This window comes from Watersipora subatra, chromosome 4, assembly GCF_963576615.1.
Source record: "Watersipora subatra chromosome 4, tzWatSuba1.1, whole genome shotgun sequence".
In the NCBI taxonomy this organism is placed as follows: Eukaryota; Metazoa; Bryozoa; class Gymnolaemata; order Cheilostomatida; family Watersiporidae; genus Watersipora; species Watersipora subatra.
The window spans coordinates 34469987-34494105 of record NC_088711.1 but is presented as its reverse complement, the minus strand read 5'-3'; the positions used below and the strand labels follow the sequence as shown (position 1 = coordinate 34494105).

The window sequence follows — 24119 nt, the reverse complement described above, 5'->3', positions numbered from 1 at the left end:
TGATGGTTCACCTCAAATGATAACAATATGTTAATAGTGTCAGCGCCAAGTGTAATGTGATCATCAGCATTTCACATCTATCTCATTCTATCTATATACCTAAATCTTACTAACTTACGTAGCCCATCATTCTTAATACAATAGGCTACTCCATGTTGAATATATGTTTATTTCTTGGTTGGTAATGTGTTGTGTTATTCTGTTTAGACTCTTCTGTGTTTTAGAGCTGTCAGTTTAATAGGCTTTTTTTGAGCCTAATACTTATTAGGCTGTGAACCAGTTATTTCTGGGATCAACGATACTGATTAATTGGAAAATCTTCAAATTTAATGAAATTGATGGGAGTATTTGTGTGACATTTCCTTCGAAAACATCTTTAGTAAAGCTATAATGCATTTGCAGAGCAAAATAACCCAAACATAAGACATGAAAAGGAGTGAGTACAGAATACAGCAAAAAGAACACAGTACAAAGATGAGACATTCAGTGATTACCCAAAAGATTATCATTGCAAATTTCACAACATGGTTGTGAAATGTTGGCTCATTCTCAACTGATGGTTCAGAATGAGCCTTATGAACTTCAATAAAACCAACCTCCAGTATACTTTACAACAGCTTTTGCCCATAACTATACGTGATATGAAAGTACTATACCAGAAACTGCATAGTTACTAAACAGCTACATGCTGCAACAATTTAATAACGCTGTAGCAGACTGTTTCTACCCGAGGCACTGCACTTGCACCTAGTAATCTAGCGTGTCTTATTGTCTCAGAGGTATGCAAAGATAACCAATATATGTATTGCAATATGATTCCCTTTACATCTTACATCTTCTTCATAGAACGTACTAAAGCCGGTTGCGGCAAGCGGCACGCCTCATATGTTGAGCAGTTGTTAACACTAGATAATATTGTAATTTATTGCCATATTAGCAAATAATTGTTTATTGTTGATGTGATGTACAGTTTTTAAATTCACGAACAGTCTTTGGTAAAAAGCTGTTGTGATAAACAGATGTTCTTGCATATATAGTAGGAGGATCGCCTCTTCCAGCAGCTCGTGTGAAAGTCGTACTAACTCGGTCCTGCATTAATTCATCATAGGTGGTAATTAATGAGTTGTGATTCTGGTCAGAGGAGAGGAGTCGCATTAGCAGATTTTGTCTACTGACCTTCCGTCTTTCACATAGTGTTTGCATATTTAAAGTATCTAAAGCTTTGGTGATGCTATCTCTTACTTTCAGTTTACATATAAAACGTAGTGCGTTGTTTTGCACCATTTCAAGTTCATGTTGTAGTAGCTTAGTAGAAGGGTCCCACACAGTGGAGGCATACTCAATATGTGGCCTGCAAAGACTAGTATATGCTAAGAGTCTGGCCTTCTCAGGAGCCTCATATAGCACACGCTTAATCATGCCTAACTGCTGTCTCGCTCTTCTGGCTTTGGAGTCTATATGTTTGTCAAACTTCAGGTTAGATTGTAGGATAACACCTAGGTATTTGGTTTCTTCAACTATTTCTAATTGTTCAGTGTCTAGGAAGTATTCAGCTGAGGGAGAGTTATTTTTGTCATTAAAAACCATGACAGAGCACTTAGATAAATTAAATAGCATTTTCCATTTGTTAGCCCATGATTCCAGGGCATTAATGTTTACCTGAAACCGTTGTTTATCAGCATGGCAGTTTACGGGTTGGTCTATCAAGGTGTCATCTGCAAATAAACTAATATTGCAGTCAACTTGCTGGGGCAAGTCATTAATATAAACTAAAAACAGTGTGGGACCTAGCACTGATCCCTGTGGAACTCTAGATGTCACAGCTAGTTCATCGGATTTGTGTCCATCAACTACCACCCTTTGTTTTCTGGCCATTAGGAAGTCATGTATCCACATAAGAATTTTATCATCTATATTAGATATACTGGATAACTTGTTCATCAAGAGTTGGTGAGGTACTTTGTCGAAGGCCTTTGCAAAGTCTAATACTACGGCATGAGTGGTGTCTCCCTGGTCGGTGCTGCGTGCAATATCATGATAAGTACTACACAGCTGAGTTTGCATATACAGTACTATTAATTTGTAACAGTAGTCCTAATAATAGTAACAACTAATAATTAACAGAAGGATTAACTGTGTTGTGTAATTTGCTTAATAATAAACTAAAACAAAACTAAAGCTAGTAAAATAAACTTCTAATGTATATCTTATCTTTTCAATTTGTATATTTCCTGATGGAAAATTGATGCAAAAGCAGCGCAGCGCCTTTTGCCCAGGCTTTGGTTTGGCTGACTTGCAGATCTTAGTTGTACAATTTTTTTAATTTTAAGCTGGCTTAAAAATAAAAAATGTTTTACCACTTTAATATGCTAGCGTTTTATAAATTGAAATAGTTTGTATGATAGAACATTTGATACGCAGTTCATTTTCTCCGTGCCTGCGCCGATAGAATGGAACCAATAAAAGTAACGCGAATCGCTGTATGTACCACCGATTTAAGCGGTAACAGACAGTCGCTGGTATGGCCATCTCCCCGAGCATTGGTGCATAACAAGACTACATGCATACATGTATAACTACATGTACGTACACTGTTCCTAACATCGGCAGTTACGCAAATTAGATAACTTCGTACGTACTAAACATTTTCGCCCAATGTATATTATACATGTACAGTACACGTATTGCTGATACATATAACGATGAAATAAAACCGTTTTGGCTAGACTTGAGAATGGTAAACCATTACCCTGCAGTTGACATGTTAACTCTCAATAATTTGAGAGATTCTTTATGAAATCAAAAAGTTTTGATTTGTTTTACTAAATTAGGAAATAAGAGTAATAATAACTCTTGTTTTAGAACGATCCAGAAAGACCTGGAACTACGGAACGTTTCTAAACGAACGAAACCCGGTCTATTTTACTCAACATTGCCAAATCTGCTTGGCGACACTGGGCTAGCTATATCCAATAGCTAGTCCAATCTGGTGTAATCTTTCACTATACTTTTTACGTGGCGGTGTTCATCACTATTCGCCGATCTTGACTATTACCTACCGTATAAGAACTACTGATTGGTAGACTGACTCGCGCATGCTTCGTTCGTTGAGGTTAGCGAGACTAGCAGAATGCTTCACCGTTTGCGTGCGTGTTTGATGCATTGAAAAGATTGGTCGGTTTGCATATCGGCATTTAAACTGTACGTGAGTCAGTAGCTCATTTATATTGTATACACATTATTTGATCAGTAAAATGTTTGATATTAATAGTCTAAAACAAGGTTGACCCACTACATCTTTCGCATTTCATGAGGTTGGTCGAACCTTCATGTGAAAGCAACGTTCTAGATCGTTACTTTAAATCATCTTAAGTCAATATAACATTAATAAATAACAGTATTATTTGAAAGCCGGACTGATAATCACACAGTAGCACTGTAAGTCTTTATTGAGTCGATATTTACTGCGAACAATTATGTTTGACCCTTTAGCGCATTGCGTTTTTGTCTTAGCTTGTATATTATTATTAAGGCATGTGCTCAGCTTCTTATGTACTAGTTTGTTTAAGGGCTAGCAGTCTATTATTTTTTTGTGAGCGTTTCCAATTTGTCATTGCGATTCCATTTTTCCACAAGTGCTACCCTTCAATGTTTGAGATCGAATTTAGGAGCAGATTTTCAATTATTGGAGTCATACTGTAGTAAGGCTGGACTTTGTTGCTGAAATTTCGCTTGAAGGAAAAGAGCATGTGCGCTATCTCTGCTTGTTGTTCCCTAATGTCACCCCAAACAGTTATCTCACAGTATATTGTACAGGCCATATTTTGTGTTTTTGGTAGACATATAATGCAATAACAACATTTTATAATCAAACATTTGATGTTATGCATATGGCAGATTAGGCTGAACTCGCTGTTTGCCGGCGTCGCATATCAGTGATTCAAGGTAACCAACTAGTAGCTTAACTAGTTGTGCTATCGTCTAATTTCAGTTTTAGTGCAAAAACAAATAACATTGGATCGTCAATTTATGATTTTAACTGGTATATCGTAAGAAAGTACAGTTAAACCTCACCATGCGGAGTTAACTTTTTATGCAGTTTATTACTGTTTGCTTCATATGTTGAGACGGTTGCATGCTGAAAGAAAGATTCTTGTAAAGATACATAGCAATTTATTGAATTCATTTCGCAGTCTGAAGAACAACAGTTCTTACTTCAAGTTGTTGCGTATATCGCAAATGCATTAGAAAATCATTGAGTTCGAAAATTTCATGCAAAAAATGAAACTATGTTCAAGAATTTAATCAAGTACTTATCAAAAAAGAGATTTTGCTGCTACTTTAAAAACGGGCAAATAGAAATGTAGCTTGCTGATAAAGGAAGTGAATGATCTGTAGGTAGAGGTTGTGATAGAGATGACGGAGTTAGAAATTGTCAATTATATACATTCATCCCTAGACATATGAGTGCCTCAGCATATGAGAAATTTGAGATTCAAGGAAAAGTCTGAGCAAGTTTTTGTCTTAAGACACGAGACAAGTTTGAGATACAAGCATTTGAAATGGTTCTCGATGCAGCCGCCAAGTGACCGAGTATGCAAGTTGAATCAGTCTAAAAAAAATTAGATAGGCCGGATGAACGTGAAGCAAAAACGAGTAAAAAAATGAGGCAAAAAGAGCCAATCGTAAGAAGGTAATAAAAAATAAAAGCAAAACACAAAATGAGAATTAAGGTTGGTGGAAGATTAAAACATATTTGTAAGTCTATATTTAGTTAGCTAAATTCATTTAAGTTAATTTCAAAGTTTATGTTATGTTAGTCATAAAATTGTAGAGTATCCAATCTTTTGCCGCCAAGTCTCTCTCTCTCACCACTGTTAGCTGCCGCCGTCTATCTCAAAGGTTAAAACTCCATACAATATTGTACATATAAATGTTCCATTTTCTTCCAAATTATAACCACTAGCTAAGTATTTGTTACTTTGTGAGTATAGGTGGTGAATTAGAAAAATTGAATGGACATTTTTCATCGCATTATCTTGCTCTAGTTGGTTTTTCAGATGTTGGGAACTGATTAATTTGTACTTAATTATTTTATAGTGGATAAATCGATTTGAGATACAAGAATTGACATATTTATGAGCTCAGTCTTGGAACACATTAAGCTCATATGTCGAGGTATTACTAAATGTTTTTGTTTTTTCATTCGATATTACGTACAGTTTATTTTTAAATGCTCAGCCCATCTACTTTTTCTAATTTCGTTGAAAATCTTGTTAAAGATTATTTGAATCATGTTGAAGAATATTTAACCTGAATACTTTTGAAGCCGATTGAAGATTACTCAAATACCTACTGTAGTGGACCCTTGCCATATGATTTTAATTTGTTCCAGTGTTGGCATCATGAGGTGAAAGTTTCGTATAGAGGGGTATAGAAACTCATAGTAAATATTCTAATGCAAACACCGCCTTGCAAAAATCATCAAAATTTTATATACATATTAAAACTTGGTACCAAAAAAATATGTTAAAGGTTGACTTGCAACAAAATTCACATTACAGTTATTTGATATGAAAAGATTCACCATGTCTTACTCTGTCGTGTTGTAGGTGCAAAATATGTGGGAATGTGATTACAAGCTCTTAAAAGCTCAAAAACGAACAGTTAATCGCAGCCACACGAGCCACCGTAGTTTAGATTCTCTTTCCAAAACTGCTCAAATGTGACGTAGCTGTGTTAGATGGTTTCTGTTTACACTTTCACGCAACTTTATTTGTCGAAATATTTCACAAATATGCTTCACGCGTTCAATAAAACCATGTCTATTGTTCTTACGCATCTGTTTTATCGTCATTTTAATGCTGTCACTTTTAGCTGTGATATCTTATAACTTACCGTAAAAATTCGTTTAATTTTTTAGCCTTAGCTTGAAGGAATACATATTATTGTCTGATAATCATGACAAGCCTGATGGTCATTTGTGATAATCGAAAAGAGCCTATATATAGCGAAGTATTGGGTCACACGATCAGATTACGACTTGCCGATTAGACCAAACAGGAACAAAACTGTAAAGTAGCGAGCATCAATTTTTGATATGGGGTCTTCGGTAAAACCCGAAGTGTTTGTCATAAACTAGTGCTACGATAAGCTTTATATTGAGCTTTTTATTGCCCTTTCAATTCACGGGAGAACATCACGTGACAAGACGATAACCAAATTTCATGGCTACGTCATCGAAATAAAGAGATTCCAATCTACAGCGGCTTTTCGTTTTTGAGCTTTTAAGAGGTTGTAATCACATTTCCACATATGTGGCACCTACAACACATCAGAGTAAGACATGGTGAATCTTTTGATACCAAATAACTGTAATGTGAATTTTGTTGCAAGTCAATCTTTAACTTTAGTAACTATAGTTACCTACAGTAACTTTATTGTATTTAGTGGTTATGATCTGCAATAAAATGTAACATTACAATAAAATGTATGGTTACGATGTAATATGTGTAGTACATACCATAGGAAGTTGTTACTTTTGAAGCAGACATATAACATGAATATTAAATTTAATTTAAATGAGTTTAGCTTTCTAAACACATACTTAAATCTACGTTTTAGGATGTACTTTTAATTATTTTCACGGAATTTCAACTTTTTCATTGGCAAAATTTCATCATCGATCTGTTTCTGGTTTAGTTTTCACAATAACTAATAATGAATAACACTAAACGTAGCAAAATGAAGCATTGTATCTTTTCCATTTATATTATTATTTATCCGTTTCCGGTTTCATTTTCACAATAACGAATAACACTAAACTGAGAGAGATTGAGCATCGTATTTGTTTCATTCGTTGTTAGAGGGATGCATATCCCTAACATCGGCATGTTTGCAATTCCGACATAATCAGCACACTGACTGCCAAATATGAAGTTTGAGAAAACTGTTTGTTGATTTCGTAGAGAGAGGGCAAAAAAATCAGCGTGTTCTACATCGTGGGGCGAAAAAAATCGTATAACAGAGTCATCCAAGGGCACACTGTCATCACTTTGTGAAGCTATCTTTTTTCAAAAGTATGCCACAACTGGATGACCCACTAATCATGGCATCAACTAACCCAACATATGACCATTGGAATGCTATTGCATCTGTGAAATCTTGAGGAATAAAACTAAAGCAGCATTGATATGTAGTTTGTCATTAAGGCTTTATTATATAGCAATATGTCGCAGGCTTTGTTTAATTATCAGATCTTCCCTATGTAAATATTGAATGCTTCCAATCAACATACATGTATGTACATTGTAGATTCCACATCAAATGCAAAACGGCGTTGAAAGTCTTTCTATTCTTGTCTGCTTAAAAGTGTCTGAAATGGCATGTTTCTGTATGCAAATAATCGATATTGTATATTTTGTAGTTACATTATTTTCGCTTTTGTCATATCCCAATTTCATTCTGATGACCCAGCCTCGGGTCGTCATGAATCTACAATTATATGTAAAAGCTGTCAAGGTTTCACTCTTTTACTAAGAAGTGCGAATAAAATAATCTCAACCAAATAAAAAATTTCAAATTTCTTCAAGTTGTTCCAGTTTTCTTGTTTTCATATTCAGAGTTGAAGAGAATCTGCTTGATCTAAACATAATCTCAAGCTAAGTAACAGCTATTTTGTGATTGGCCTATAACTGGAATGCCACATTTTCAATAGTTTTTTTTGTATTTTAAGGAAACTTAAAAATTTTATTCTTGCCTGACAGCATTTGCTGACTGTCATTTCTACTCTCTCCATATTGATAGTATCATAAGATAAATCATATCTAGTAAGTAATTGTAGTTACCGTAAAACATCTAATTGAACGCCAGGGAGCTCTATTTCTCAACCCTTCCTCTATAATAGCGGTCAATTGGAGGTAGCGTTAAAATAGAAGCTAGCGTTGTATTTTTCAAATGGCTCCTCAGAACTCTGGGAAAATGAATTTAGCCCTTTTATGGGCGTAGCGAACGTCGCTTATGTTTTGCTGTCTTTTTCCTGGTGAGCAATATTAAATCCTATAGAATGCTTATAGAAATCTTATGGAAATCTGGCAACTTGCCTCCTTACTTTAACTTGTGAAAGATCTGCTAAAAAGTATGCATTGAGAAACCGAGAAATATCTTTACCAGTTACATCTTTACCAGTTATCTATTGCTTGCAATTAACCTACGATGATATTATTTTATATCTATATTTACCAATGTTTCATAAAAGCTCATTACATTTATTGTTGTTTGCTACAGTTTGGAGCTAAAACTAGCTTTTTATGTGCAATAGAAGAGGAGTTATGAGTGTTGATCAATTGTAAGATCAGATTACTGCCATGATGCCACCATATAATATGCCATAAATCTGCAAACTTTAAGTTATTTAATGATACTCTATCAAATGGTACAAAGATATATTCATGAAAAAGTGACATAAACGAACGATATCACATGTAGAAACAAAAAATAACATTTTTAAAACAAAAATGTTTGCATCGTTCTGCTTGTTGCTTTCGATGGCACATACATCTTCTGGTTGTCCAATACCTTCCAAAATGTCTTCTGACCTCCACTCTTCTGCACTGCATAACTATTCGATATTAGTGCCCAAACAGTTTTTTGGCAGAGCAAAACTTTTACGCGCTGCATTTAGCACAAATGCAACGCGTATAAGTTTTGCTCGCCAAACGTAACCTTTCTATCATCATAGTTGTAAACCATCTATATATACATGTATATATATGTATATACATATATATATATATATATATATAGTGAAACGTGGATAACTCGCCCTTGGATAGCTCGAACACATGGTTAAATCGAACGGATTTGTTTGGTCCGTTTCCGCGCAATGATAAATTGCTTTAGATAACTTGATCTTAACTTCGTTAACTCGAACAGGATTTTGCCCAACGGCTACCGAGACGGTTGTTATCGCCTCAGAATATCACTTTATTTCAAGCCATAGAGATAAACAACAACTTTCAGTAGTTCTTAGGCGTCATTATTACCACTATCGACAAAATATTTTCGTTAACGATTTTTCTAAAGGTTTGCAAAAATTGCAAGAAATCAAATTTTAACAAACATCCGCTTGTGGATAGCCCTCCGTAAGCAAGGAGAAGCCAAGTAACCTTCAGATAAACTTAAAGAAAATCGGCAAAACTGTCTTTTGTTAAAACGCTTAAAAGAAAAATGTCTTTTTTTCTGAGCGTTTCAACCGCGATCAGGTTTTGCCTATTTTAATCTGAAAGCGTCCTGGCAGCCACATCACCTAAAACTAACAAACGAATCTCAAGTAATAGGAAAATATTTATACTTTCTGATAAAAATTGTTAAAACATTACATAAGAAGCCCCTTAATTTGCAACAAGCAATCAATGCTTTTGATTTATGTATAGTTTGTATTTGTACTGATAAATACATGCACTTGTGACAGTGTTCTCATAACTTGAACGCTCTGATAACTCGAACACTGTTTCTCGGTCCCGCGAAGTTCAAGTTAGCCGAATTTCGCCGTATACATATATATATAGCGAAACATGGATAACTCGCCCTTGGATATATCGAACACATGGTTAACTCAAATGGATTTGCTTGATCCGTTCCCACGTAATGATAAATGGCTTTATAAAACTCGACCTCGGCACCGTTAACTTGAACAGTTTTTTGCCGAATTGACAAACGTGGTTTCCGTTCAATTTATTTCGAAGGAGTTTCTACTAGTCGCGGAGCTGAGACTACTCTGCTTTCTTAACGAAAGCGCTTTTTATACGCGTATAGTGTACATACATGTATAATTTCCCCCGTACCGTATAATGGAACCCAAAAAGAAATCGTACAAAAATGATTAATAGGGTCGCTAAGACGTTCGCTTAGTTACGGCCAAGCTATAAACGTTAGAAGGTATTAGCGATAAAAATTTAATAAAGATAGACACAGCATGCAAAATACATATTGTAACAGTGATTATATACGGATACATAAAGATAAAATGTCACAAATAGGCTCGTGGCTTGGCGTCCGCTACAACAGACATCCGCTTTACGATGGCATCACGTAAGCAAAGAAAAGCGTGGAAACCTTCTGACAAACTTAAAGTACTCGAGGAAATCGAAGCAGGACAAAAGCTATCAGCATTATCAAAAAGAGAAAATCTTCCAAAAAGTACAGTGTCAACATGAATTAAACAAAAAGAAAGAATAAGATCGTTATGTGACCAAAATTCATCAAGGCTAAGAGATCGTTCAACGTCGCACGATGATTTGGATGGTGTATTATTGACTTGGTTTAGACAAGTGCGTAGTGAAGGCGTACCTATCGATGGGCCAATTTTGTTAGAAAAGGCTAACAAGTTTTTACAGGATTTAGGAAAGGATACTACTGTTTTTCGCGGTTGAATCGACAGGTGGAAGAAAAGGCATTCTATTGGCAGTCAGATAGTTGTTGGAGAGTCAGCTGCAGTTAATGTTGGAGAAGTGGAAAAGTGGAAAGAAGAGGTGCTTACTCCATTACTTCAAACGTACACTTATGATGACATATTCAATATGGACGAAACCGGGTTGTTTTACAAGCTTATGGTCGACAAAACGTTGCACTTTAAAGGGAAGAAGTGTAGTGGAGGGAAGTTGTCAAAAGAAAGACTGACTGTGGCACTTTGCGCTAATATGTCGGGCACCGAGAAGGAAGTTCCTATTGTAATAGGAAAGTTCAAAAATCCCCGCTGTTTTAAAAATGTTACTAACCTTCCATGTCAGTATTACCACAATAAGAAGGCTTGGATGGTGAGTGACATCTTTCAAACATGGGTAAGAGATTTTGATCGCCGGATGACCAGAGAAAACAGAAAAGTGCTTCTCATCATTGACAACTGTCCAGCACACTCAACTATGAATGGGCTTATGTCAATCAGGCTTCTATTTACACCACCCAATACCACAAGCGTGCTGCAACCTATGGACCAAGGAATCATTCGAACTTTTAAATCTTACTATCGTCAGCAAGTTTTGCAATTCACTGTTGATTACATTGACACTCATGGAAAGAAGCCAGATGCTTCTATCAATGTTTTGCAAGCAATACGCTGGGTGGACAGAGCATGGAGCCGTGTCACAAAAGAAATTATTGCTAACTGTTTTCTCCACGGGTTTGGTCATACCAACCTTGATCAAACAGATGCGACTTCAACTGCTGATGATAATGAAGAAGGTGACACTGTGAGAAATCTAAATCTTCTACTACACACCATAGATTTTACATCAAATGTGACAGCAAGTAAGTAATCTTGAAATAGCCAATGCTGTTACATTATTATGAACTCGACCCGATAAAGGGCTAAATTTATGACTGTCTAAGGTGCCTAACAAATGTTTTAAAAATAGTGTTACTTTAGCTTAAATTCAAGTTTGGTTTTGCAGATGAGCTTTTAGTGGTTGATGCAGACATTACTGTTGCTGAGAATTTGAGTGATGCAGAGATTGTGCAGTCCGTGACATATTGTGGTACTCTCGATGAGTCCGATAGAGAGGATGAGGCTGAAGTTGTTGAACCTGATCCACCTACCTTGGCTGATGCAAACAACGCTTTAGATGTCCTCAGACATTTTATAGATACGAGAGAGTGCAAGGACTATAATAACTGTTTAAAATCTATTTCTACAATAAGTCACACTGTTGATCTTTGTCAAAAAAATACCTTGTCACAGAATACACTCGATAAGTTTTTTAAATGAAACAACTGACCAGATGTAAAGCATGCTTTTTTGCATTGGTCATAAATGTTTACTTATGTCCAGTTTTAAAAATTATCAGAAAGAATAGATATTTTTCTATTGGGCTGAGATTTATTTGCAGTTTTAGGTGATGTGACTGACAAGACGTTTTAAGATTAAAATTGGCAAAATTGATCTCGAGTAAAACACTCAGAAGAAAAAATGTCTTCTGAGCGTTTTAACCGCGATTAGGTTTTGCCAATTTTAATCTGAAAAAGTTCTGGCAATCACATCACCTAAAACAACACACAAATCTCAAGTGTATAAAAATATCTATACTTTCTGATAAATACTTTAAAACTCTACATCAGATGCCCTTTAACTTACAACAAACAACCTATACTTTAGTTTTATATATACATGTAGTTTGTATATGTATCTACTGATAAATACATTCACTTGTGACTGTGCTCTGATAACTTGAACGCTCTGATAACTCAAACACTTTGGCTCGGTCCCGTGAAGTTTGAGTTATCCATGTTTCACTGTATATGTCTATATATACAGTGAAACTCTATATATATATTATACAGTCAAACATGGATAACTCGAACTTCAAGGGACCGAGCAAAAGTGTTCGAATTATCAGAGCGTTCAAGTTATCAGAGCACTGTCACAAGTCCATGTATTTACTTATTTATTAGTAGATACATGTACATATACAAACTATAATATAAATCAAAAGCACAAATGGCTTGTTTCAAATTAAATGCTTCTAATGTAAAGTTTAAAACGTTTTCATGAAAAAGTATAGAGATTTTTCTATCACTTGAGATTGGTTTGTTGTTTGAGGTGATGTTATTGCCAGGACGTTTTTCAGATTGACATTGGCAAAACTTGATCGTTGTTGAAATGCTCAAAAGAAAAGACATTTTTTTCTTTTGGGGTTTTACCCACGATCAATTTTGCCGTTTTTTCTTGAAGTTTATGCAGATTACCTTACTTTACCTGGGATTCGTTAAGAGCAACACTCCGAGGCAGTTCAATTAGAAGTTTTACGAGGTTTTACGGTACATTGTATATCACTCACGCTTTTTTAATACATACTTATTGAATGTACACACGTATCCTGTGTTTAGGTCAAACGGTGAATAGTTTTTTGTAGCTCAGACAACGTATACGTTTAATTACAACATTTTTAAGACGTTTTAAACATTCAACATTCCGACGTTGATTCAACACGGAATCAACGTCGGAAAACTATTCATCACGGACTAGCCGGGTCACGCACTCAAGAATTTTCGCCACGCACATACAAAACAACATGCGATTTTTGTTTTGTATGTGCGTGGCGAAAATCCTTGCGCCCGTGACCCGGCTAGCCCGTGCTATTCATCGTATCGCAGTATAAATCAAATTTCACCAAACTTTTAGAAAAGTCGTTGACAAGAATATTTTGCTGATGGTGGTAATAACGACGCTTATGAATTACGAAAAGATGAAGTTTACCTCTATGGCTTTGAATAAAGTGATTTTCTAAAGCGATAACAACCGTTTCGGTAGCCGTTGGGCAAAAAAACAGTTCGAATTAACAGTGTTGAGTTCGAGTTATCTATAGCAGATTATCATTACGTGGGAACGGATCAAAGGAAATGTTTGAATTAACCATGTGTTCGAGCTATCCGTCGACGAGTTATCCATGTTTGACTGTATATATATATACAGTCAAACATGGATAACTGGCCCTCGGATAGCTCGAACACATGGTTAACTCGAACGGTTTCTTTGGTCCGTTCCCACGTAATGATAAATTGCTTTAGATAACTCGACCTCAATTCTGTTAACTCGAACAGTTTTTTGCCCAGCGGCTACCGAAACGGTTGTTATCGCTTTAAAAAATCACTTTATTCTTAGTCATAGAGATAAACCTCAACTTTTCGTAATTTATAGGGGTCGTTATTACCACCATCGGCAAAATATTTTTTGTCAACGTCTTTTCTAAAGGGTTGGTAAAATTTGACTTTTACCAAACATCCGCTTAGCGATGAGCCCTTCGGAGGCAAGGAAAAGTGAGGTAACCTTCGCATAAACTTCAAGAGAAATCGGCAAAATTGATCTTGGTTAAGACGCTCCAAAGAAAAAGATGTCTTTTCTTCTGAGCATTTTAACAACGATCAAGTTTTGCTAATTTTAATCTAAAAACATCCTGGCAATAACATCACTTCAAACAACAAACCAATCTCAAGTGATGGAAAAGTCTTTATACTTTTTGATAAAAAAGTTTTAAACTTTACATTAGAAGCATTTAATTTGAAACAAGCCATTTATGCTTTTGGTTTATATTATAGTTTGTATATGTACATGTATCTACTAATAAATAAATAAATACTTGTGACAGTGCTCTGATAACTTGAACGCTCTGATAACTTGAACACTTTCGCTCAGCCCAGTCAAGTTCGAGTTATCCATGTTTGCCTGTATATTTATATTTCTCAAACTATGTGGATATGCGTGTCCCTCCAGCTATAGATCTTAAAATCTTGGTATTAGAATTCTGCATTCTGATTGAGTTGAACTGAAGACGAATGCACTGACAAGGTCCTTATTCGCACAGACGCTCTACCACTGAACCAAAACAACATAGCGATCAGTCATGTTATCATATACCGCATACCAGGGTTGGCTCGGATTAAACCAGCCAAAAAACCGGTTTTTATGGTTTTGTCAGTTTTTTCATTACTTTTTTGAAAAACATAATATTTTAAGCTCATAGTGGTTTATGTGCGATAGAAATGCAATTATATGTAATTATCAGCTGTGGAAGTTTATTTAGGACACATTAGTAAATTGATGGCAGAGCTCAAGTTGAAACTACATGAAATCCTAGCACAACAGTAAATTAGTGAACTTCATTTTCAATTGGTTTTATCAAGTGATATAATGACCTCTTTAATGATGAAATAGAAAAACCATGTGAAATATACTAATCCAACCATCGTCTCTAATAATGAATGATTATTTTCTCAAGTCTGGCTAGTGAGAAAAGATTACTTCTACTTAAAAATTAAAACAATAAATTCCTTTTGGGCAAAGGTTTCAAGTTTGCAAACCAATGTTTCATTTATTGGGCACAAGCCAACGTAGTTGGATTGTGAGAATTCAGTTTATCAAGCTTTTTGTGTTTTTAAAAGTTGAAGTTGTGTTTCAAATTTCCAACACGCTTCTCACACAGGATTCCATTTGACAGTTTTTCACTCGAACTGCAAAAGGCAAAGGTTCTAAGGCAAAATGTAATAGGTGTGCTGTCGTAACGCGAGGTCATGCAGATAGGCTTAAAGCTCAAGTAGCAAAATGTCAAGCTGACAACACTAACTTAGACAGTGATGCTAGTATTCAGGTGATAGAAGTTGAAGTTGAGGTTGAACTTGAAGTTGAGCCATCTTCCACTGCTCCAAACACTAGCAATGCATCTGCATTATGCTCTGCTCTACACTACCACACGACTAATCACTTGGGTTAAAATTTCTACTTATACATAGAACTGTATGTAAAATATTCACTTTATGCCATAAGATTTCTGCTCTGTATTTCATTGATCATGTTTGATTAAAGACTCATTCCGAAATTTCCATATGTTTTCTCTCTTTTTTCCCATAACAACTCCCATAGTACCATCTTTAACATATGATTCCACATATGTATGTTCAGTACTCAATCATACAGCTATAGTAAGTGATGTTAATTAGACTTAAAATTGCAAAAACGTTAGTAAAATCATAAAAACCGTGGTTTTTTCCAATCTGCCGCATACCCCATGCGCGTGCTAGTTATTTTAGTTTTGAGTCCACGAGTTATGTTGCTTCTGTTCAAAAATATTTTGGGACCTAACTATATGCAACGCGATGCTTATTCGTCTTTTTCGTTAGGGCTAACGATATCGACAATAATTTATCTCAAACTTAAAATTTGGCGATTTGTGTACTGATTATATAGGTTATTAAAAAATATACATTGCTGAACTTGCCATGGCGAGTTATCCGTTATATGATATATCCGGTATACGTTAAAATAAAAACGTTTCGCAATGTTCTCTTAGCAGAGAAAGGCATTTTAAACTAGAGATGCCCCGATTCTAACTTCACCAGCCGATTCAGATACCGATTCGATATACCGATTCTTATTGAAAAATAATCTGATTCAGATCTTTTGTGTTGCATAGATAATTGTTAATTTTATTATACAAATATAATGCAAAGAAAATATAAATATTGATGTATTTTTTTGTTTGTATTTATGGAAAAAAGATATACATGTCTCGTATATAAATGTATATTCACATACTGACATACCGTGCATCTAGTAACAAAACAGTCCATGTTTCTTGGAATCTGCTATTAATAATGGTACTTACTGTTAGTGGTACAGCTTTCTCTGTGATAATGAAGTCTGTCTTCTACTGCTAAACAAACTGATGCACCTGAACAAGTTTAGAGCAAATAAACGTTTCTCCAAATTACCGTTAGTGATTCAATTATCCCAGTGAGACGTCCTTATCTTCCATCACTAGCGATGTAGCCAGTCGTACTGAAGAAGGGTTCTCTTGCCACAGATGATGGAGGACAGGCTAAATACCGATAAGCCACTGAGGTTATTTTATGCGATGCAAACGATACATCATATCATCAGGATCAAGAGAGATAGATAACTTTATGCATCGACTGCTCAAATTACTTTCGTAATGCTAGTACATAGAAATATTACACTGCATTCTTGTTTTCCATCATTGGTCTCTTGTTCGTGATTGGCTGCAATAAATCATATCGCTGTAATTGGGAAATACCGCACTTGGTGATTACGTTCTGACTAAAGCCAAAATATTCCTCAGCTGTGTTGATATTTATTAGGCTATAGACATGAAATAGATTGTGTAACAGGCCTGGAATTCATTAGGTAAAAGTAAGGAACTTGCAGCTGATGTTTTGTTATTAGTGTAGCAGGCTAAAATACGGTTTTCTGCTAAATAGTTGATCTGCCAAAAGTATCTGAAGTTTTCGATTTTTTAGGAAAAGATCGGCCGATACCGATTCAGATACTTAACACCCATATCGGCACCGATTCCAATATTGAAATCGGGGCAACTCTATTTTAAACGCTATCGTCTAACTATTTATTCGATTTTAATGGCTGTTGTTTTTTTGTTGTTGTTGTGATCTACTATTGTTGTATGGCCTAATTTGAAAAATATTTCTTTTTGAAATGAAATTATTACCAGTAAAGTACTATATATATATATGTAGATATATATATAAATTATATGTACATATATATATATTTGTAGACTTTGGTTTTGGATAGTATAATAACTATTCCGAAAACAATACTAATTTAATTTTTCAAGCTTCCATTGTTAAGGAGTCAGTATGAAGGAGTTATTTGCCACCGCCTTTCCTATCAAGCAATATCATATCGCTATTACAATATCACAATATTTGAGCGTCTGCAAAGTTTGTTGCTACTTGAGTGCAAACTTTGATTATGTTTTTCTTAGGCTTGTTTAAATACAGTTAATACAAAAAGATAATTTAAGTTAAACTGCATTTAGTATATGAATACATGATATTTCTAATTTTGCTATTTTTGATCATTTAACGTATTGCATGAGTGGCAGTAATATTGCATAGTAGATAGGAATTCCAAGTATCATCATATAAAGGAGTAAGGAAACAAATTTAAATTGGGTTTTGGTAAAAATCAACATGTAAGAGTCATACTTGCAAATGTTATAGAAGTCGCTGCCTAACTGCTCTTTTCTATGGCAAGCCTACAAATGAATTTTTTGACAGCCCTTGTAGCTTACTCTATAGAGACAGGCCAATCACAGAGCTAGTCGGTTAGCCAATTAGAATTAAAGTTACTTTTATGCTTGCCAATAATCCGCTTGCTTGTCTAAGCTAAAGTCAGTGCCCATTAATCCAGAACATAAAGTATTACTTTTTTCAATAGCGGTAGCAGTAAAATTTGAGCAGATTATTTTTCGTTCATTTTTACTGGTTATACTAGCAACCCTGGGGTTTCACTCTCAACTTTCATGCTAAAGGGCTCAACGAAAAAAAGCGCGTTTTAGGGGTGTTTTTTGGTGGCCAAAAGACATTCTTCCCTTGAATGTTTTCATAAAAAAGGGTATGTTTTTTTTAGCTTGGTGCAGTGGATAAGGGCCAAACCTGTCTCATTGAGTTCCACACAATGGAAAGGGTATTCATGCGCCAAAAAAGAGGGCAATTAGTCTGTGGCTATGAAGTGATAAGGAGTAGTTTTTTATTTGTGAAATTCAGTGGAAAGGGTGCATTTTATAACATCTCAGACTAGCCCTTGGGGATGAATAGAAGAGAGTGAAACCCCTGGGACTAGAAAATGGCTTGAAACTAGATTTTTAGTCCAATTCTGTGGCCCAATTTGTACAGCGTTATTTGACCTCTGTTCAACTACACACTTGTTGCAGTGAAGCTGGAAACGCTTTTTACAATGAAAGTTGTTGATGTGAATTTAGCACATCTTCAGCACATCTTGATGTGAATTTAGCACATCAAGTCTTTCTCATAAGTGGTCGTTTAGTCAATTCATGAATTGAAAATTTTTGAAATTGTTCATATCAATTAAAGAATAGAGAAAGCATAATATTATTATGCTTTATTATTCATCTTGAGGTGTTGACTGATGTTGTAAAAAAAGAATCAAGGAGATTGACCAACCAGAAGCTGAGATATAGCCAGCCAAACACAGGTCTACCAAAAAACAAAAGTGTTTTGGTAATCATCAATATATGACGTATGAAATCGACTTGTGTGCCATTGGTCAATTAAGCCAACTAATGCGCTCTCCTATAACAATCACGGCGTTTTAATTGGTTTAATCCCTGGAAGTATAGAACAATCAAATTGGGCCTAACAAGCATCGTTCCTAGAATTCCGAACCAGTCCCTCTGACGTGTATATTAGTTTTAGCATAAAATAATTACACGCATCTATTATTTCGCAACATTTCGCTATCTTGCTAGTTCAGCTCAGTTTTGTTGTTCTCCTACTTAGCTTCCCTATTCAGACTCATCTTTAGCGTTGTTCAGATTTTTTAACTATAGCTAATAAATAGAATCAATTAAATCAATCATCAATCTCGGTTATTATTTGGAATTTTCTACAAATTATATTAGTTACATCATTTATTATATACGCAGTTATATTATTATTTTGTATAATATGCATTATGAATATTATATAAATCATAAAAAATAATCATAGATAAGATAATAGATCAATAGAAAAATCAAAGCAAAAGTTATCGTTTTCTTTTCTTATAGCAAGAGTAGCACGGTCAAGTTAGTCTTTTTAAGATTATGGCTGTAGTGAACTTCCAGTCTGTTAATAGTGACGATAATCATGAAAATCAACTGAATGCTGCAGTAGATACACAGTAGAAGAATGCTGCAGTAGATACACAGTAGAAAAATGATGAAGGAACAAAAAGTCCCATTCCTATATCTTATTGTAAACAAACTGCAACTCGCGGATATCGCATATAGACTATACACGCGCCGTTCGTTGAACAGATGATCTTCGGAGCATATCCGTGGAGATCGAGATAAAATTTAAAGCACAATAGTCAAAATCTGCTCTTCTGCTTTAAAAAATCATGGTGAGGAGTTGTGGGCAAATGCCTTTACCACACAATGTTTGGATGATTTTCCTGAGAAACCAGAGCTAGTATGTAAATTATTTACTATCGCGAGAAGCGTTTCACATCTCGTAGCCAAAACAATCATTATACATAACGGCGGTAAGGGTGCGCAACTCCGGCACATGACCATTAAGTCGATTTCATACGTCACAGTTTTCGGGATTTTCGAAGGGTTTTCCTCTGATTCTTTATTAGGTAGACCTGTGTTTGGCTGTCTATATCTCAGCTTCTAGTGGGTCAATCTCCTTGATTCTTTTTTTAGAACATCAGTCAACACCTCAAGATAACTAATAAAGCATAATAAAATTATGCTTTCTCTATTCTTTAAGTATCAATTCCATACAAATTTAGTTAGTTCTTTAGCAATTTTCCTTTAGAAAAATTCCAAAACTGTTCTGATGCATTATTGTAAACTTTCAATTTTAATGCACGCGTATGTTGAAATTTTCTTTTAATGTTTAAACACAATCTGTCTAATACTGATTCCATTGAAAAAAATAATGGTTACATGTTTTGTTACAATCTACATTGATGTACCAACCAATTGACTAGAAGCTTGACAAAAGATGATCTGCATTAAAGAGTTATTCATTTAACATTACGCCCAACTATGCTATTTTCTTGTGTTCAAAAATTGATATCACAATATTTTGTGTTAACGAAGATCTAGTGAGCTTCTTATACAAACTCTAAATATTTTATTGAGGGATTACTCATGTCTGTTAATGACTAAAATCATACTTGTTGAGTATTATCGTCTTTTTTCGGGTACTTTTACTGAAACAATCATTCAAAAATTCAATATAATTTCAATTTTGATTAATTATTCAGCAAGCTAGCATACTTTTTAGCAGAAAATGATGCTCAAAATATTTACTCGAAAATTTTTTAAACTTTGCAATGATGAAAACATTAGATTGCTACTGGTATTGTGATGCCATAATCTTGGCTATATTTATTTTTCACGTGCTTATTTTTCTATTCATATAAGTTTACTGTAGTTTTCAACGCTATCTTGCAGTTGCAACTTTTGACGCAGAGCAATTCTAGTAGCAAATTTAAAAGTTTTGACCACTACATTGCTGAACTGATTGCCAAACAGTTAGTTTTCAATACTTTGCTTCGAACTTTTGTCGATAACAATAACTGTAACTTTCATCTTAGGAATCCAAACTGAAGTCACCTGGTTGGACCTGTTTGTCTGGCTTTTGCGATTCCTCTCAGCCGTCTCAGTAACCATAGTAGTAACGATAGCGACTGACTCAAGTTCAAGTAAGCAAGTTGGCCGTTTATATTCTTAAAGATATGGCTATTTGGTATACTTCATAGTTGATGAGAAGAATGTAAAATTCACTAGTTGAGTTATTTAGTTGCACTAGATTTATCCTTGCTCTATTGTGCCATCAAATGTAACCTGGTTGGCTGTACAATAGAATCTGTACATACACGTTTAACGGAAATTAACAAAATTAATGGAGACCATTGTATAAGTAAAAAAGCATTTTACCAAATAAATGCCGTAATCCATTTCAAGCCTCCACAAAACTTGAAAATAATATTTGTATAAATTATAAATACATGTAAAGGTTGAAACCTGAAAGCTTTCAAATTGGGAGTTGGATAGATTACGAGTTTAATTTTAAAGATGAATAAATGTTTAATAAAAGTATAATTACGCCAAGCCAACAATTCAAAGCTTTGTTTCTGGGAGTTAAAGATGAGCATCGATGAATGGATTTTCTTAACTTTCTCCAAGTGGGAAGTGAAAAAATTTTAATCAGAAATTTAATTTGCTAGCTACAACTGCCTAAGAAAATTTGAAGAAAATATTGTAGCTAAGTGAAACGATGAAAAAGTTAAGAAATGATGATTCGTGACAGCAAAAAGTTATAATTTATTAATTAGTAAATGTATTCATGAGTACTAAAATTATTACCTTTAATATATTTAGCACTTGTTCATTAATCTAAGCCATTATATTTCTAGATGCTATAGATTAATTAAGAAGCCGTCAATCTAGCAATCAACATCGTTTATTTTGTTGCAAGAACTCATCGTGCATCTATCCATATTACGCACGCTGCTCGGGAAGTCATATTAAGGTCTCAAACAGGGAAATATAATCTGATTGTAAACACAACAGTATATATATATATATATACTATATATATATCTATATAGGAGACTTGAGGTTAAAGATTAATTTACCTCCATTCTCCTATCTTCCTCTGTAGCATAACGCTGCTGATGCCTGTCAGCTCTAACCGTAAGCTCTCTGCCCCAAACTTTAACCCCCTGATGCCCAGAAAACTCTTGAGTCACCTTCGCAGGAATCAGAAGCATTATTGCAATTCTGTTGTTTATCAATAAAATGTGCCGATGCAGTAACTCAGTAAATTAACAATATTAATTAATTCAGTAAATATCGATGTCGATGCACGATCTAGTAATTGAGTAGAATCGCTAACTTCGATATCACAGACAACGCATTTTACGACCGATAACATTTATCATGACTTATATAAAAAATTTCGTGCTGATGATTGGCTAAAGAAAACATCTTATATTTATCGCTCGTGTACTCTTTACATCTATCACTATAATACACGTCACGAATAAAGCACCCGCTCGAATCTGAGCTTTCTAAAAAATGATCTTATTCAACGGCTTATATGGGCGAAAATAGCATCGAATTCTAGCTGTTTTAGCCTTTTACTGGTCTTGATTTCATTTGATCAACTTTTTTGACGCAATCACATCTTTAACACTCAATGAAGTAGACTTTGGTTAGTAGGTTAAAATAAGTTGTTTGATCACTGACTTTCTATCTGTAGGGCTCGCAACTCCAACTTTGCTACTAGTTTTAAAGGAAAGGTATTACTATTTTTCACATGCGAAATGCTGAACTGAGAGAAATCGGTCATCGTTTCTCTTTCAGGCATTGTGAAAATGTTTTTGGCAAACAGCATTTTAGTGTCTTTGTTATTTCGACATACGTAATAAGCACACCGGCTGCCAAATTTGAACTCGGGCAAAAAATTGGTTATTGAAATAAGATTCGTGTGGCGAGATGAAAAATCATCATGTTCCCCTCGCCAAAGGGAACATGATGATTATTTTTTGCCTTACGAGGTACACCACGTAACAACTTGTTACAATTTAGTTTTAAAAACAGTTTTAATTAACAGGACATGATTATTTTGTATTTTTTGACATGATAATTATGTAAAGCTTGCGACAAGTTGGTTTTTAGGCGTAACTTGTCCCACTCTTATTTTTAGTACAAGTTTACATTTATCTTAGACATGCTAATGTATCTCTTTGAACATTAGCATGTCTAAGGATCTTGAAATAAAGAATTACCTTGCATCTACACTACCCGGTGTGATCTCTGGCTTGCCTGATTGAAATGATAACTCTGGTGCTTCAACCCTGGTAGTTGAAACTGGGATGCCAGTTGATTACATAGGTGTCTGTTTCCATGGCTTCGTGCTAACAGGCAAAGTAATGTTCGAGGAGTTGCCTTTATATTGTTGAGACAACTACCTCTTTAGCCTTGCACAATACTGTATACACTGTAGGCTATAGTATCGTTATTTGCTAATTGTTATCCAATTAAAATTTTCATCATATTTTTTATTGAGCAATTCTTAGGGTATGCATAATAGAACATTTAAATTGTTGCCACTTGCTAAATAAGTTTTAGTTACTCATAGCAGTATCTGACTCAAAAACTATGTTTCGGTCCAATAAATAGAAACTTGCATCAGTAAACAGTTTTGTTTACTGATGCAAGTGCCAGCTAAATCAATGCAAGTGATAAAATAATGGTTAAGATTTATTGTAAAGGATCTGCCGTAAACCTTTTACCGCTCCGCAATGAACCAAACCACTTTTACGAGTAGAAAGTATTTATATATCTATATGCAATAAATATAAGCAAGTACAGTTAATGTGTGCGTACAAGTAACTGCAATGGTTAGGCTTTTTCGTGCTATCCCTTTTTTGGATTGTCTGGCTCCTTTATATTTTCTCGGGAATGTAATCACCACCCTTCTTCGGATTCTTAAAGTGAAGTTCATTCACATATAAGCAGACTTGAACAACAACATTCATGCAAAGAACATACCGAAAATCTGACTGATAGTTTTCTTTCTGTTCTTTATTTCAAATCAAATTTCCATTTCTCAACTTGCTGTAAATTAAATACCTTTAGTTGTGTGTATTATAGAGTATTCTTTCAAGTTGAGGATTTCCTATTCAATGCTACTCAGTGCTATGCGTAGACACAAGTCGTCCGACCCAACTCGAAACAGACAGGTATGTAATGTCTAGCCTCAAAATCTTTGTAAAGCTTATATATCCATTTGGTTAGGATTTTTTTTATAAGAATCTCGCTCAAATGTAGTGAATTTTCAAAAAAATTAAAAAAAAAATTTGCTTAAATTTTAGTATGTCATAATATAACATCTTTCCTATCTAAAACTTTAAAAACATTTTTTAAATTAGCGTTTTGGTCTCTGATATATTGACGATTTTGTGACGGCTCATCAAGATGCATATGCATGCATCAAAACTACAACATAGTAGTTGTAAGACACGAGTGAACTTAGTAGCACAGCATGATGTGACACTCGTGACATCA

At 34.8% G+C, this 24119-nt stretch overlaps 2 protein-coding genes across 3 annotated transcripts in view; both read left to right on the top strand.

The window, feature by feature from the left end:
* The first annotated feature begins 1417 nt into the window (after positions 1-1417).
* On the top strand, positions 1418-20710 carry LOC137394180 (tigger transposable element-derived protein 6-like). The gene is made up of 4 exons (XM_068080900.1): positions 1418-1476; positions 10442-11307; positions 11451-11623; positions 20639-20710. Exons 1-4 carry the CDS (start codon positions 1418-1420, stop codon positions 20708-20710), a joined length of 1170 nt encoding a protein of 389 aa, XP_067937001.1.
* The window catches only part of LOC137393544 (uncharacterized), a 46611-nt gene continuing 25872 nt past the window's right edge, over positions 3381-24119 (top strand). For both annotated transcript variants that reach the window (XM_068080140.1, XM_068080139.1), the window contains exons 1-3: positions 3381-3438; positions 20639-20746; positions 23706-23794. In XM_068080140.1, the coding sequence (XP_067936241.1) occupies positions 23738-23794 (57 nt within the window). In that variant the 5' untranslated portion in view covers positions 3381-3438; positions 20639-20746; positions 23706-23737. The remainder of the gene's footprint in view (positions 3439-20638; positions 20747-23705; positions 23795-24119) is intronic.